This window comes from Ictidomys tridecemlineatus, chromosome 4, assembly GCF_052094955.1.
Source record: "Ictidomys tridecemlineatus isolate mIctTri1 chromosome 4, mIctTri1.hap1, whole genome shotgun sequence".
Lineage (NCBI taxonomy): Eukaryota > Metazoa > Chordata > Mammalia > Rodentia > Sciuridae > Ictidomys > Ictidomys tridecemlineatus.
This window is the reverse complement of record NC_135480.1, coordinates 17,659,866-17,677,805: the sequence shown is the minus strand read 5'-3', so window position 1 is coordinate 17,677,805 and position 17,940 is coordinate 17,659,866. Positions and strand designations below refer to the sequence as shown.

General features: G+C 34.7%; 1 protein-coding gene across 1 annotated transcript; it reads right to left on the bottom strand.

Moving 5' to 3' along the window:
• Window positions 1-1,207: 1,207 nt before the first annotated feature.
• LOC144376643 (olfactory receptor 4C3D-like) lies at window positions 1,208-7,628 on the bottom strand. Its single transcript, XM_078044900.1, has 2 exons — window positions 7,560-7,628; window positions 1,208-2,083 (listed from the first exon to the last, which is right to left on the bottom strand). Exons 1-2 carry the CDS (start codon window positions 7,626-7,628, stop codon window positions 1,208-1,210), a joined length of 945 nt encoding a protein of 314 aa, XP_077901026.1.
• Between the last annotated feature and the right edge of the window lie 10,312 nt (window positions 7,629-17,940).

Here is a 17,940-nt window from a genome sequence, read left to right as displayed (position 1 = left end):
AAGTTTGATTCACAAAGACATTTGCACTAACAGACTGACCTGATATTTTCTGAACTCATAGAGAAGCATTGCTGCTGAAATATGTTGCTACAAGTCAGAAAAGGATACGACAAATTTGGCATCATTGTTCTCCAAGGATAAAGTGAATCTTTAGACTATATATGAAGTACGTATGTATACACATTTACATATGACAAACAACTGTGTTTTATTGAAGAAAGTAGAACTGACTGTCGGAAGACCCAGATTCTAATTTCATAGCTGAAACTCTTGGATGCATGATCTGAGAAAAGTATATTAGACAAAGTTTCTGAGCTCTACTTTGTTTCTTTGTAAAGTGGGAACAGTTATCTTGAAACTACCAGTGTAGTACAAACATTAAATTACCTAAATAAACTGAATGTATTCGATATATAAAAAATATATATTCATTTAAAATAAATATAGGTATAACACATATCACACCCAACAGTTTTAGGATCTTATGCCTTTTTGTTGAGATTAAATTAAAAAAAATGTTTATACTTGTTTCTGAAAATGGCTCCTAAAGTATTGGTAAGAAAAAAATAACATCCTTTATGTTCAAGAAAAACTGTGAGCAATGAGGAGATCTAAGAAAATAAGAAATTAACAGGTAATTTCAAATTTTCTGACTTATTTTTATGACAGGAAAAAATATAGATAGGTCAGGAATCATTTCTTCTGAGGTTATGAATTGCTTCTTTCATCCTTTTCTGAATTCCTCTCTTTTTATATATTTAGGTTGCCAAAAACAATGTAAAATAATGAAAATCAACAATGATTCTTTCACTCCTCAACTTTCAACCTCCATATGTTCATCTAAGGATTTCCTTCATCACAAAAGGCCAAGCAATTTTTTTTTAATTCTAAGACCAAGGTTCTGTAAGTAGAAAGCCAATTTCACCCAAATAAACCACATATGAAAAATTTAGTAAAGTCTCACTGAAATGTTGAGTAATGCAAAATCAAAATTATCAAACCAGAGATTTACAATTCTTATGTGAACATTGCAGCTTTGGTAAAACACATTAAACATTATCAAAAGTGCTTAGCAAAAGTCTAAACACTATAAGTGCCCAATAAATGTTAGCTTTTTTTTTTTTTTTTCACCAATGATCTGTAGAATGTGTTACTTCTCTCACGGTATGTGTGCGGCAAATAGCATCCTCCATAGTTATGGACACCATCACTGTCTTGGCACTGTGAACTGACCAGTTACTCTTCTCTTCCACAAGCTCCTCATGGCACTTTTCACCTCTGCGTTTCTCACTGTGTAAATTATAGGGTTCAACATGGGAGCGAGGATGGCAAAGAACACAGTCACCAACTTGTCCACAGGGTAGGTGGCCACAGGACGCATGTAGGTGAATATGCAAGGCACAAAGAAGAGGACGACAACGGTGAAGTGGCAGCCACATGTGGAGAGAGCTTTTTGCCGTCCTTCAGAGCCGTGAGATTTCAGGGAGCTCAGGATGACGATGTAGGAGACGAGTAGCATGGAGAAAATGAGCAAGCACATGGCTCCACTGTTGGCTGCCACCACCATTCCAAGCAGGTAGGTGTCTCTGCAGGCCAGCTTCAATAATGGGAAGAGATCGCACATGAAGTGGTCAATGACATTGGGACCGCAGAAGGGCAGGCTGATCATGAAGAGAATTTGCACAGTGGCATGCAGGATCCCTCCAATCCAGGCTACCACCACCAGGAGGCGGCAGAGTCCCTGCCTCATGATGGTCATGTAGTGCAAGGGCTTGCAGATGGCCACGTAGCGGTCATAGGCCATGACGATGAGGAGGATGATCTCTGAGCCTCCCAGGAAGTGCTCCATAAAAAGCTGAGTCAGACAGCTACCCAAAGTGATAGTTCTCCTCTGATAGAGCAGGTCGATCATCATTTTGGGGGTGGTGACAGAGGTGTACGAGGCATCTATGAAGGACAGGTAAGTTAGGAAGAAGTACATAGGAGCTGAAAGCGTGGGGCTGAGGGAGATGGTGATGGCGACGAACAGGTTGGCCAGCACGGTAAAGAGAAAAATGAACAAAAACACGATGAAGAAGAGTCTCTGCAGGTGTGGATTCCGTGTGAGCCCCAAGAGAACAAATTCAGTCACATTACTGGGAGGCATGAGGTGATCCTTTCAGGAAGTGGCACCTTCCTGGGGACTGAATTACCTACAAAAAAGATAAAGAAAGATAGCAAATTAGCCATGAGAGGGTTGCAGGCTGAGGTTCACAGCACAGAGATGGGGCAGTCATGGCTACTGTGGAGCATGTCCTTGCCCACCCCTGCCCAGTGATTGTCTCAGTCATTTTTTTTCATTTTCCTCCATGGTGCTCTCCTCTCCTCAGGTACCTAGTACTGCCTGTCAACTATAAAGCCCTCTGTGAGTTGACAGTTATTGTGTAATTTACTGATAAACACTAGGCTCTGTACATGAGATCTCAGTTCTCCTGTTTCCAATCCATGTCATCCTGCTAAGTAATCCCATCAGTCTCTGCCTTTGAGCCCCTACATCTGTGAATTCGCAAATTATAGCTCTGAGATGTAATGTACAAGCTGTAAAGTGCTGCACACGAGTAAAGGTTATTCCCTCTTCCAAAATTTACATTTGAACCCAGACTTTACCTGTGAAAGAACTTGGCCAGGACATATCTACAGTGAGCAGGCAGATAGGAAATATATAGAAATAACAGGGGATTCACCTTCTCTGACACCTACCATAGCAATATGCTGCTGCCTCTTTCCTTGGTGTACTTAGTACAGAGTCTGGCACAGTGTCTTCAGCATCTGGCACCTGTGAGGTGATGAATAAATGCATGATGAACTCCCTCACTCCCTACATTTCCATGATTGAGCATAAACATGCTTCCCTGGCCATAAACCAAGAACACAAGTACCCTTGTCTTCCCAATCTGCTTCTCCACACCATCTACTTTATGAAAGACATAAACTTCTGAAACATAAACTTCAGTTCAATTTCTAGCATATTTAGGGTGTGTTATTGTGTAATTTGTCTTTCAAGATAATTATAATATTAGTTAATTAATAGTGCTTATTCTTCAAAATGATATTCTACATATAATTTAATATAGTCCCATTCACTATAGTTCCCATAGAGTGGAACAAAAAAGCCTCTTGAATAGGATTTCAGTTCATGGAGATCTATTTTTTAAAAAAAAGAAAACCTAATTACAAGGTTTTTAAAATAGAAATTCAATGTGGAGAATAGAAAGACAGTGTCACACACGATAAGTAAGGTCCTATTCCGAAACACACACATATCAATACAAATGCATATATTACCCTTAATAATTGCAAGTGACCATTACACTTTCACTCACTCCACAAATATACATTGGACACTAATTATGCATATTAATGTATTTTTGTTCATACAAGTTGTATAAATATATCTGCCAAAAACCTTGAGTGATTCCTCCCTGGTATTTTGTTACTGCACAGCAGCATCTCATCCATTCATGAGCTGGATGGTCACCTTTACTTCTCCATACTTCCGCAATGCACATTCTCCTTTCTTTGTCTTTCCATAGCATCCATCATGCATAACTCTTGGTTAAGGAATATTTCACTATGAATGGAATGGGGAAAAATCATCCCAATTTGAAGACATAAATTCCCCCAATGAAATGAACAGCAAAAAATACATATAACCAAATGTATTCTGCAAAAACAAACAAACAAAAAAAGACATCATTTCTTTCCCTTTCAAAGTTTAAAAAGACAAAGGGTTTTCATTCTTAATTTTCAAAAGCTTTTACATAAGTGAAAAAGAAGTAGAGAAGCTTCATTATATTCCGTTATTTTGAGGTTTATTTAGTAGATCTCAAAGAGTAGGGTTAACATAAAATAAAAAGAAGCAATTAACAAAAATGATTAAGAAATAATTATGATGAAGTGGACCATCATTTTGTCTTATGTCTTTGACTTTACAATACTCTTTCTGGAATTGAACCCTAAGGAAAATATATTCACAAGAGGAGAATTCTTAGGTAAAAATGTTTTCAGCAAAATTATAAAGAACCTTGGAAGACAGGAAATTGAGTAGAAGGTTCAACATTAGAGCAGTTTATGAGTATACTATAGTGCCTCCCATTGGTAATGAATAGCTGTTAACAGAGATTTTTAAAATATGCAATTTTTATGTTGTAATAATGTGGATAAAATTCAGAATGTAAATTTTAATGAATAATATAATTATGATGGGTTTAAATCATTATTTCTAAAGTGAAAAAAAGACCCAAAATATTTTTATTCCTAAATTGATGGGATTATAGTTGATTCAATTTTTCTTGTGGCTGACATGCTAAAGAAAGATTGAAACCTTAGCAGTTTGGTGAGGATAGTCATCATTATATGATTTTTAGGGTGCATTTAATCCTGAAAATTTGTAATTACATGATTTCTCACCTATTAACTTGTCTGACATAGCTCCATGGTCAGGGCCCCAAGCAGCTTCTAGTTCATGAAGAGATAAAGTTAGGGTAAAAATGTCATGTAGCTCAGAGACAATGAGTCTTGTTGATTTATAAGTGCATCATTGGAAGATGCCTTCCTCTGGAGCCTTAGCAAGAGCTGCCACATATCCTGTTTGCAGTCAATTTCTCTCAACTATTTTAGCTGTGGCTAATTAGATCTCAGGGGTGTTTCATTGTCAGCAGACCTTGCCAGAAGCCAATTATTTTACCTTAACTGAATATTAGAGAACGTTCACACACTCATATTTAATTGTTAACTTTTTCCTTTAAGTCCACACAAACTCAAATCATTCTGTCAAAAAAATGTGGCATTAATACACCATGGAGTATTATTCTGCATTAAAAAATGACAAAATCATGGAATTCGCAGGGAAATGGATGGCACTAGAACAGATTATGCTTAGTGAAGCTAGCCAATCCCTAAAAAACAAATACCAGATGTCTTCTTTGATATAATGAGAGCAACTAAGAATAGAGTAGGGAGGAAGAGCAGGAAGAAAATATTAACATTAAACAGAGACACGAGGTGGGAGGGAAAGGGAGAGAAAAGGGGAATTGCATGGAAATGGAAAGAGACTCTCATTGTTATAAAAAACTACATATAAGAGGTTGTGAGGGGAAAGGGGGAAAAAAAAACAAGGAGAGAAACGAATTACAGTAGACGGGATAAAAAGAGAAATGGGGGGAGGGGGGATAGTAGAGGATAGGAAAGATAGCAGAATACAACAGTTACTAGTATGGCATTATGTAAAATGTGTATGTGTAACCGATGTGATTCTGCAATCTGTATTTGGGGTAAAAATGGGAGTTCATAACTCACTTGAAACTAATGTTTGAAATATGATATGTCAAGAGCCTTGTAATGATTTGAACAACCAATAAAAAATAAATAAATAAATAAAAAAGAAAACAAAGCAAAAATGAGTCTGCCATTACTGAATTTGGATATTTGATAATAGAGGAATTTAGTATATTAGCATGGAGTTTGAATATTTGGTAAGGTATAAACTGAACATTTGAGTAGGTAACTATCTTATTTCTTAAATTTTATTATAATATTTTCTTTATCAACCCATCCTTCATTCTTATACTTTTTGTTGTTGTTTATGCAGTACTGGGGATGGAACCCCAGACCTTGAGCATGCTAGACAAGCTCTCTATCTCTGAGCTATATTCCTAGACCATAATCCTCCTTATAAGAACAGCACTTCAACTCAGGAACAATTCACAGTACTTCTTCAAAGCAGTTGTTTCTCATGCTAATTCTAGAACTACATTAACATCATAAAGAAAATAATTATCTTCTCGAATTATATTTAGACATGTTGAATGCATTTTTTCAAAGAAAGCAAAGTGTATTTCATCTCATATTATATTTAAAAATTCGAATGCTACAAGGATTAAATTTCAAAAGCAAAATTTCAAACTTTTAGAGAAATTTAACATTATATATGACCCACAGCAAGGAAGAACTTCAAGAAGCAGACGCGAGGGTTTTCTTCTGAGTCCAACTTCTTCATCTCTGCACCATGAGCCCTTTGGGTCTGAGAACTCAACTGTCTTCACATCTGTATCCAGGTGCCAAATTCTCTAACTCCAATAATTACGAAGTTTTTTATTCTCTGTATTGGATTCCTTTCTCATGAAAATAACCAGAGTATTTTTTATTTTATCCATTAAATAAGAAACGAAGTTTCACACTGGCTTTTACTGCACATATGCTGAATAACTGGAGGTGTTAATATTGCTAAGTACCTCAAATAAATCCATTATAAGTTGAGAAAAAGATTAAGAAAGAAATGTCAGTTTTTCATTGTACATGTTATACGTGGACTTTTCAACAAGCCCTAACCTGTAATGCCAGAGCTATCTGAAAAATGGTCTTTGAAACACCATGTTAGATCTCCAAATGTACTACAGAGCAAAGACAGAGAAACATCTTTGATTTACCATGCAAGGCAACAAGAACATACAGTTTATAGAAAATCAAAAGGGAATTTATTGTGTAAAATATAACAATCTGTTCCCGAATCATTTAGCATTCACTGCATTAAAGCATAAATAAGTGCTCCCAAAGAGTTGGATTTAATGTAGGCAGGTCTGGTAGTTACTCTGTGGTTTGAGAGACTTAAAATAGGCTTTTCTTCTATTGGAAGAACCCAGTTGATCTGCATATATACAATGGTGTTGAACAGAACCTCTAAAAGTTGGTCAGGAATTACAAATTCAACCAGTTGCTCCATGAGCATCTTACCTCCTCATAGTACAAAGTTAACTAATTTAATTTCTTATGAATTTCTCTTGATCTTTGAATACATAGTTTGAAATTTGAAATTCATCCAGTTGACCAAGACCTGTTAGACTGACAGGATTCTACTGTTGTTTTTGTTTTCAATACTGAGGATTGACCTCAAGGCCTCATGTTTTCTAGACAAGCACTACCCAATGAGTTATATCCTCAACCTCTAGATTAAGAGTTTTTTTTTTAAGCATTCAGAATATTTGAATTTAAACTATACTTCTCTTGAACCAAAGAGAATTTTTCACATGTTTTGTGTGAAAGGAGGCAGCATAATCCCCACACAAGAACAGATTTCACTATTCTCACCAAAAAAGGAATGATAAGTTAGTGAGAAAATTGACGTTAATTAGCTCGACTGAAACTTTTATAATGTGTACATGGATTTAAGCACCATACTGTATTTCATAAACATGTACAATTATCATATGTCAATTGAAAATAAACTAACAAATACAAAAAAAGAAAGAAAATTAAAAGAACTTGAAATTAAAAGATACTATTGTCCATCAAATAATCTTAAGATAATATGATTACACATATAAAACATTAAACCCCATGCAATTTTCTTGGTCTCTAAAGGGCATAACACTTGCACTTAAAGATTAATTTATGTGGCTGATACAGAATACATACACTAAATGACCAGAAGAGAATGGCAATACAAATGGAATCATGGAAAGTGAAAGTATTCTTTGCTGCTTAGAAATAATGAACATCATGTAGAATGTGACAAACATAACTTTTTGCCCTTCAGGATTCTGGGTGAGGCCCAGGAGGATAAATTCAGTCACATTGTTGCTGTCTTCCATGTGATCTTCTGAAGCCGGTAACCTTAGGTGGCAAAGCCTGCAAAGTAGAAGGCCAATAATGAATTTGAGATGATCCCAAGTTCTTCTTCAGAAATGGAAATAATCAGAACATTAGTGTTAAGGTAGGAAGAGGCCACAATGAAACTCACGATTCAGTGCAATCACAATGCACTAATAAAAAAAACAATACTTATAAAAAGAAAAATGGGATGGCTTTCCCAACAGTATTTTCTCCCTGCGCCTCACAATGAGGAACTCACTAGAAAAGGAGCTTTTGGGATTTCTTCCCACAATTATTGTACTTATTTCCATAAATTTCTTCCTTCAAATAAAAGATGAGACTTCAAGTTTCTAGCTGGCAGATATATATGAGGGAATTTATATGCAACAGGATTTACTGAATATCCTTAAAGTCACTTTCTCCAGAATCTCTCTCAGGAAGACTGCAGTATAGAGTTTTTTATTTTCCTGATAATATTTTGGTCCTCCAGGACCTATCATGAAAACAAGCTCATGGGTAATAATCTCATACCTTACCTATGTAAAATAATACCTATTAAATAGAACATAAATTTATAAGCCAATATTTACATATTTGCCTACCAACTACTTTTCTATAAATTTCAGCAATCTAGGAATAACTCATAGCAATTAAAGTATCAGGAACACCATGAGTGCTTCCTGAATGTTGATTAGATTTTAATTAAAGTGAATTTCAAAGCTCACCAGAAATCAACTGAGCAAAATAATGAATTGACTTATTCCCCACTCTGAAAATCCAGTTAAAGCAATGGATTTTGTTAATACACACACACACACACACACACACACACACACACACACACACACACACAAATAAACAAAAAACTGAACTGACATTTATTGTAAACCTCTTGCAGGTTTGCAGATGGCCACATATCAATGATAGTCACTCACCACTAGAAGAATGACTTCAGCTAACCATGAATTAATTCCAGATGTCAAAAATTTGAAGTGGAATCATGGGGAAAAACTCACTATGCACATCAAAGTGAACAGAAACTGAATAGATATTTTCCCCGTTTATTCACATTTGATAATGGCTAACCATGAATCAATCCAGAAGTTAAAGATTTAAAGCAGAATCATGGGAGAGTAGAAAGAACTCTATACTAAAAATTTGGAAATATTTGTTGATTTTAGTTAAGTCATTCTGGGAAAATTGTGTCCTACCTTTATTCCTTATTGTAAATGTTGTCGTCTTTTAACATGTATGATTTTCTGGATGATTATCATTGACAATTTTTTTTTAATGAAGTGATAGGTTCACATTTTTTTTTTACAGTAGGTCATTTTTATATTAATCTAGTTTACTTAGCTTACTCTAAAGATTATTTGATGAGAAGTCATCATTTCAGGAAGCATTTTGTTCATATTAGTAATTCTTTACTCTCTGAGTTCATGTTGAATTAAAGATATTCATTCTTACTTGAGGAAAATAAATCCTGTATCAGACTTTTCAGACCTAATCCTGGGCTAGTCTTATGTATAATATGTACAATTTCTTGTTGGCAGGATTATTTTTTTAATATGCTCCTTTTCAGTGCTACATTTCTGGATAATTATTTGTGAAAGCTGGAGAATATTCTATCTTTTGTGTTTCTAGGCAAGCAAAGCTACACTAAAGGGAGAGTAAAAGTGTAGGCATCAAGAAAATAAGAGATAACCCATAGAAAGCAGAGAGATCATCAAAGAGCATAAGCTAAATGAAGGAAATACTCTTTAAAATTTGTAAACCATTTTTTTGGGTGATGGCAAACTGAATGAATTCATAATAGAGATGCCCTACATCTCCTGGGTTGTCAATCAGGAGGTGCCCTAAAAGGATCATTAATATGAGCATTTGTTTCTGGAAATTCTTATACTTACAAGTCAAAGAAAAATGGAAAAATCAGATTCTAAACATAGGGATATATCAACAGAAAAGACTAGCTGCCTAAAGAAAAAGTTTCAATTTTGTGGTTTCTTATACTCCATATATACAAAACTAGGTATCTTCATTCAAAGTTATTATTCGATATCTATATTTATAATGGAAAGTAAAGACCAATCACAGGAACTTCTGAGCATTTAGAGATGACTTACGGTTGGATGTTCTCTCCTATTGACCTTACAAACCCTTAACAACACTTCTTTATATATAGCATTGTAACTGCTCCACAAATATTTCAGAATTAAAAATATTCTTAAGGACATTATTAATCTGGACTGTTGAAAATCATTGATTAGTCTGAATGTCACAAAATTCTATAATTTATCATTGTGGTGATAAAAATTGTTGTAAGCAATAGGTTTTTTAAAGATTGAACAATAATATAAATAATATAGCTAAAATTCCAGGTCCTAGTAAAAATCAAATCAGATCAATAGGTATCTTTTAAAAAATAATTTTTAAAGAAATACCACATTTTTTCTCTAGTCAACTTTTTCATAGAATTTTAAATTGCTGGATGTAAAACCTGCATGAAGTTGGATGGACTTTTAAACCAATAGAAAAGATTAATAATCAAAGGTAGGGCTTCCTGTCCCATATGGAGTGTTTGATAGTTATTATTTGCTTTGCTTTGTTATTTTGCATGGCTAGCCTGGGATGTCTTCATTAGTGTAGCTTTTGAAATATCAGATTCTAAATTCTGGTTTGGAATTTGAGCCTCAGAATTTTTTTTTCAAATATTTTTTTTAAATGACAGCAAAATGCATTACAATTCTTATTACATATATAGAACACATTTTTCATATCTCTGGTTGTATACATAATATATACACATCAATTCATGTCTTTATACTTGTACTTTGGATAATAATAATCATCACATTCCACCATCATTTCTAACTCCATGCCCCCTCCCTTCTCCTCCAACCCCTCTGCCCTATCTATAGTTTGTCTCTTACTCCCATGCTCCCTCTACCTATACCACTATGAATCAGCCTCCTTATATCAAAGAAAACATTCAGATTTGGTTTTGGGGGATTGGCTAACTTCACTTAGAATTAACTTCTCTAACTCCATCCATTTACCTACAAATGTCATAATTTTATTCTCTTTTATTGCTGAGTGATATTCCATTGTGTATATATGCCACATTTTTTATCTACTCATCTAGTGAAGGGAATCTAGGTTGGTTCCACAGTTTAGCTATTGTGAATTGTGCTACTATAAACATTGATGTGGCTGTGTTCTTTTAGTATGCTGTTTTAAAATCCTTTGGGTATAGACCAAGGAGAGGAATAGCTGGGTCAAATGGTGTTTCCATTCCTAATTTTCCCAGAAATCTTCATACTGCTTTCCATATTGGCTTCAACAATCTGCAATCCCACCAGCAGTGTGTATAAGTGTTTCCTATATCTTTGCCAGCACTTATTGTTGTTTGTCTTCATAATAGTTGCCATTCTGACTGGAGTAAGATGAAATCTTAGAGTGGTTTTGATTTGCATTTCTCTAATTACTAGAGATGTTGAACATTTTTTTCATAAATTTGTTGATTGATTGATTGTACATCATCTTTTGAGAAGTGTCTGTTCAGGTCCTTGGCCAATTTATTGATTGGGTTATTTGTTTTTTGGAGGTTTACTTTTTGAGTTCTTTATATACCCTTGTAATTAGTGCTCTATCTGATGTGTGAGGGGTAAAGATTTGCTTCCAAGATGTAGGCTTTCTATTCACCTCAAAGATTGTTTCTTTTGTTGTGAAGAAACTTTTTAGTTTGAGTCACATTTATTGATCATTAATTTTAACTCTTGCGCCACAGGAGTCTAGTTAAGGAAGTTGGGGCCTATTTCCACATGGTGAAGATTAGGGCCTACTTTTTCTTCTATTAGATATGGGGTCTCTGGTTGTATTCTTAAATTCTTAATCCTTTTTGAGTTGAGTTTTATGCATGGTGAGAGATAGGGGTTTAATTTTATTTTATTGCATATGATTTTCCAGTTTTCCAAGCACTGTTTGTTGAAGAGGCTATCTTTTCTCCAATGCATGTTCTTGGCATCTTTGTCTAATATAAAGTAATTCTAAGTTTGTGGGTTAGTCTTTGTGTCCTCTATTCTGTACCATTGTTCTACCAGTCTATTTTGGTGCCAATACCATGCTGTTTTTGTTACTATTGCTCTGTAGTGTAGTTTAAGGTCTGGTATAGTGATGCCACCTGCTTCATTATTCCTTCTAAGGATTGCTTTAGCTATTCTGGGTCTCTTATTTTTCCTGATGAATTTCATGATAGCTTTTTCTATTTCTATGAGAAATGTCATTGGAATTTTGATTAGAATTTTATTGAATCTGTATAGTGTTTTTGGTAGTATGATCAGTTTGATAATATTAATTCTGACTATACAAGAGCAAGGTAGATCTTTCCATGTTCTAAGGTCTTCTTTGATTTCTTTCTTTAGGGTTCTGTAATTTTCATTATATAGATCTCTCACCTCTTTCATTAAGTTGATTCCCAAGTATTTTATTTATTTATGTATTTATTTATTTTTTTGAGGCTATAGAGAATGGGGTAGTTTTTCTCATTTCTCTCTCAGAGGATTTGTCACTGATATACAGAAATGCCCTTGGTTTACTGGTGTTGATTTTATATCCTGTCACTTTGCTGAATTCATTTACTAGTTCTAGAAGTTTTCTAATGGAACTTTTAGGGTCTTCCAGGCATAGAATCATATCGTCAACAAATAGTGCCAATTTGAGTTCTTCTTTTCCTATGTGTATCCCTTTAATTTCTTTCATCTGTCTAATTTCTCTGGCCAGTGTTTCAAAAACTATGTTAAATAGAAGTGGTGAAAGAGGGCATTCCTGTCTTGTCCCAGTATTTAGAGGGAATGTATTCAATTTTTCTCCATTTAGAATGATGTTGGCTTGAGGCTTAGCAGAGATAGCCTTTATGATGTGAGATGTGTTCCTGTTATCCCAAGTTTTTCTAAGGTTTTGAAAATAAAGCAGTGCTGTATTTTGACAAATGCTTTGTCTGCATCTATTGAGATGATCATACTGTTCTTATCTTTAAGTCTATTGATGTGATGAATTATATTTATTGGTTTCCATATGTTGAACCAAACTTGCATCCCTGGGATGAATCCCACTGGGTCATGTTTCACAATCTTGTTGATATGTTTTTGTATTAAATTTACCAGAATTTTGTTGAGAATTTTTGCATCTATTTTCATTAGAGATATTGGTCTGAAGTTTTCTTTTTTTGATGTGTCTTTGCCTGGTTTTGAATTCAGAGTGATATTATATAGAATGAGTTTGGAAGTGCTGCCTCTTTTTCTATTTCCTAAAATAAATTGGAGAGTATTGGTATTAGTACTTCTTTAAAGGTCTTGTAGAACTTGGCTGTGTATCCATCTGATCCTGGGTTTTTCTTGGTTGGTAGACTTTTGATGGCATCTGCTATTTCTTCACTTGAAATTGATCCGTTTAAATTGTGTATATCATCCTGATTCAATTTAGCTAATCATATAAATCAGAAATGTGCTGATGCTTTCAATATTTTCTATTTTATTGGAGTAAAGGTTTTCAAAATAATTTCTAAGTAGCTTCTGTATTTCTGTAGTGTTTGTTGTGATATTTCCTTTCTCATCACATAATCCTTTCATATGTTAGAAATTTGAGCTTTCTCTCTCCTCTTCATTAGCGTGGCTGATATTTGTCAATTTTATTTGTTTTTTTCAAAGAACCAACTTTTGTTCTGTCAATTTTTTCTTGTTTATTTTGTTTCAATTTCATTGATTTCAGCTCTGATTTTAATTATTTCCTATTTTCTGCTGCTTTTGGTGTAGATTTGTTATTTTTTTCCTAGGGCTTTGAGATGTAGTATTAAATAATTTATTTGTTGACTTTTTCTTCTTTTAAGGAATGAACTTCATGCAATAAACTTTCCTCTTAGAACTATTTTCATAGTGCCCTAGAGATTTTGATATATTGTTTCTGTGTTCTCATTCGCCTCTAAAAATTCTTTAATCTCCTCCTTGATGTCTCCTGCAACCCATTGTTCATTCAGTGACATATTATTTACTCTTCGGGTGCTGAAGTGGCTTTTATTTCTTATTTTATCATTAATTTCTAATTTCATTCCATTTTAATCTGATAGAATACAGGGTAGTATCTCTACTTGTTAAATATTTGATAAGAGTTTCTTCCTGGCATAGTATATGGTCTATTTTAGAGAAGAAATTGTGTGCTCCTGAGAAGAAAGTATATTCTCTTGTTGAACATTGGAATATTCTATATATGTCAGTTAAGTCTAAGTTACTGATTGTATTATTGAGTTCTATAATTTCTTTGTTCACCTTTTGTTTGTAAGATCTATCTAGAGATGTGTTAAAGTCATCCAAAATTGTTGTATTGTGGTCTACTTGACTCTTGAACTTGAGAGACTTTGTTTGATGAACATATTTGCTCTCCTGTTTAAGGCATACATATTTATAATTGTTAAGTCTTGTTGGTGTATGGTTCCCTTGAGCAGTATGTAGTATCCTTCTTTATCCTTTTTGATTGAATTTAGTTTGAAGTCTTCTTTATTTGACATAAGGATGGAAACCCCTGCTTGTTTTCACTGTCCATATGAGTGGTATGATTTTTCCCAACCCTTTCAGCTTCAGTCTGTGAGTGTCTTTTTCTACAAGATGAGTCTCTTGGAGGCAGCAGCATATTGGTGAGTCTTTTGTTTTATCCAGTTTACTAGTTTATATGTTTTGATTTTGGGGGGAGTTTAGTTCATTAACATTCAGGGTTATTATTGAGACATTATTTATATTGCCAGATATTTGTGTATTTTTGGTATTTAATGTGACTTGTTTTTTCCTCTGATTAGATTTTCCTTTAGTGTAATCCCTCGCTATGCTGATTTTCATCATTGTTTTTCATTTCCTCTTCTGTTGGGAGCCAGCGACCGCACCCTGAATATGGCGCTGGTCTCTGCTTCCGCTTCGTTAAGCGGTTAGAGTTGTTAGAAGTAAACAACTCCTTGTAAGGCTGTGGGGCTGGGCTCTGGCCTGCTTCCACTGCGCTGTACCTATTAGACTTTTCCACGTGGTGCTAGTTCATTGGCGGGGCTGGGTACTTAAGCTAGGGCAGACCGACCGCTCGCTCTCTTGTTCCTGTTTTCTCATCATGCTTCAAGGGTCCTGAATAAACTGCTGAAAGAAGAATCCTGTGTCGTGTTTCCCTTGCTGGCGAGGGGTTGCGACACTCTTCTTAGAATATTTTGCTGAGGATGTTCTGTAGTGCATGCTTTTTTTAAATTGACTTTTTGTTTTAAGTGACAGCAGAATGAATTACAATTCTTATTACAATATACATCTCAAGTTTTCATACCTCTGGTTGTATATAAAATATGTTGTCACCTACTCGTGTCTTCATACATGTACTTTAAATAATGATGTCTATCACATTCTACCATTCTTGCTGTAATGAAGCCTTTGTAGTTTTAAATTCTTTTAACTTTTGTTTATCATGGAAGGTTATTTTAGATTTGATCAAATCTAAAACTTAGTTTTGTTTGATGTAAGATTCTTGGTTAGCATCTGTTTTCTTTCAGAGCTTGGTATATGTTGTTCCGTGATATCCTGGCTTTGAGGGTCTGGGTTTAAAAATCTGTTGAGATTTGAATTTGTCTCCTCCTGAAAGGGATCTGATTCCTTTCTCTTATAGCTTTTATGATTCTATCCTTATTCTTTATGCTAGGCATTTTCATTATAATGTCCCTTGGTGTAGATCTGTTGTAATTTTGTACATTTGGTGTCCTGTAAGCCTCTTGTATTTGGTTTTCCAATTTGTTCTTCATGTTTGGGAAATTTTCTGATATTACCTCATTGAAGAGATTGTGCATTCCTTTGAAACTCTGTGACTTACTCTATCCCAGTAACTCAGTTTGGGTCTTTTGATGCTCTTCCATAATTCTTGGATGTTCTGTTCATGGTTTCTAACTTTCTTCACTGTGTGATCAACTTTATTTTCTAGATTGAACACTTTGTCTTCAATATCTGAGGTTCTTTCTTCCAAGTGATCTAGTCTTTTGGCTATTCTTTCTATTGAGTTTTTTATTTGATTTATTGTATCCTTCATTTTAAGGATTTCTGACTGTTCTCCTCCCCACCTCAAGTCTCTCAAAGTAATCTTTTGCTACCTGTATTTGCTATCTTATCTCATTGTTGGAATGATCAATTTTTGCCTGTATTTTCTCATTTAGGTCATTCTTTAATTCACAGATTATTTTAATTATGGACCTTCTGAACTCCTTCTATGATATTTCATCAATTTTGCTATCCATGGGTTCTGTTATTATAATGTCCTGGTTTATTTGGGGCACTTTCTTCCCTTGCTGTTTCATGCTGTCTATGTTTCTTTCTTTCTTGAAGTGTGGATCTGAGATATTACAGATCTTTCCTTATATTCTTGTAGTACCCATGAAGATTGTCTGTACCTCACCTTGATATTAGGCTTCCAGACACTTCTGTTTTCCTCAATTATGCTACTGCATCCTTGACCTGGCTCCTGTGCAAGTTTGCATGGGTAGATCTGGGCCACTGGGCTTGCTCTCCCACAATAGCCTGCTGGTTGGAAGAGGCAGTCCTGTGCAGAAGAGAGGTGTCTGCTCTGCCTAGGGAGGGGTCAGCTGAGCCTGCTGTTCTCCTTGGTCCAGCCTTTTTTATTTCTTAATATGTTACTAGAATAAGTACAATGGCAATACTCTATCCACATAGAAGTCATGCTTAGGGACCTAAAATTGAAGCCAAGACAAAAATGACTGAAACTCCAACCACAGCAATAGTAATAAGAAACCAGAAAGCTAAAATAAAACAATTCAACTCATGACCCTTTCCAAAGAACCAAGAAGCAAAGGAAACTTTACAAAAATGTGTAAAGTGCATTCCCCAGAGTAATTGTTTCTTGTAGAAATTCAGGTGCATGTGATTTATTGGTGTATGCCCTAAGGGCATAACACCTGTAAGAAACTGGAGTATACAGAGGGAGAGATTCATATGAATGTGGACATGTTTAATGACAAATAATAGAAAATTCTGCAGTAGAGATGGCCTCAGAGATATCTAGCACAGGTTAACTAGGTTGAACTTCTATACCCTTAATTCAACCAGTAACTAGATTCAGCCAAAGATGAGCCATGATGTAGCATGCATTTCAAATATGCTGGTTTTGAACTTGTGATCCTCCTGTCTCAATATCCAGAGCTGCTGGGATTACTGGTGTATGCTACCATGCACAGCTAAAATGGTATCATTTTTTAATCTAGCAACTCCAAAAGAGTAAACTGAAAATCTGTCATATAAAGTAAGGGAGATGAGTAAAGTGAATGAACTCAAGGTTAAACTTTCTTGAATACCATTCACAATGATGTGGAAAACAAAATATAGAAAGGAATCTTAAATTAAAGCAACCCAAATTACAAAATATAAACTCAAACAAAAAAGGGAAAGATTTAAATTATAGAAACAAACAAACAAACTGAATTACTGAAGAATCTCAAAGATTTAGAGAATAGACAGTTCATGTTTCCAAATAGAGTTTTTGAATGTGATCAAGATGTCAATTCTTTTCCAAGTTAATGATACATTACATACATTGCAGGTCAAAAATCCTAGTAGATTGATGCAACTTTATGAAATTCTAATAATAATGTTGAAATATGTTGTTCTAATAAGAGTGTAGAGTGGTGAAACTTTTATCTACATGAAATAATGTAAAAGGATATTGGCATAGGAATAGTCAATCTCAAGAAGGTAGTATAGAAATGCATAAATATTAAGCACTGTGTATAATGAACACAAGAGGATTTTTAAAAGGAATGTGTTACAAATGGTTTTACGATAAAAGATTATTAATATGAGAGTAGTAATGGTAAGAAAAGAAACAAACTTATTTTAAGATGAAAATAATATCTGAATAATCATTTATCAAGACCAGAAGATTTATGGGAAAAGAGTCAAAATCACTAATCACCACAGAAATGGAAATTAAAACCACAAGGAGATACCACCTCACAGTTATATGCACCTACACTTCATGAAATCAGTATCTCTAAAAGACATCTGCACATCTGCCACCACCAGTGTGGCCAAACTAGCAGGTTTCAGAGAGGGGTGATGGGAGATTGTAAGAAATAAAGAATCAAAACACGCAGATCTTGAAGATAAAGCTGGGGTCAGATGGAGTGACGCTCTCTGATGGAGAAGCAGGTCTAAAGAATTACACCAGCGATCTTTAATATGTAAGTCTCTAAATCAGATTTAAGACTATGCAAGCATGGTTCTTTGTAGTCAT

Coding starts and splice junctions, on each gene's coding strand:
- LOC144376643 (XM_078044900.1), bottom strand. CDS start 7,628: ATGGAAGACAGCAACAATGTGACTGAATTTATCCTCCTGGGCCTCACC. Junction 2,084..7,559: donor AGAATCCTGAAGGGCAAAAA/GTTATGTTTGTC, acceptor CCACACCTGCAG/AGACTCTTCTTCATCGTGTT.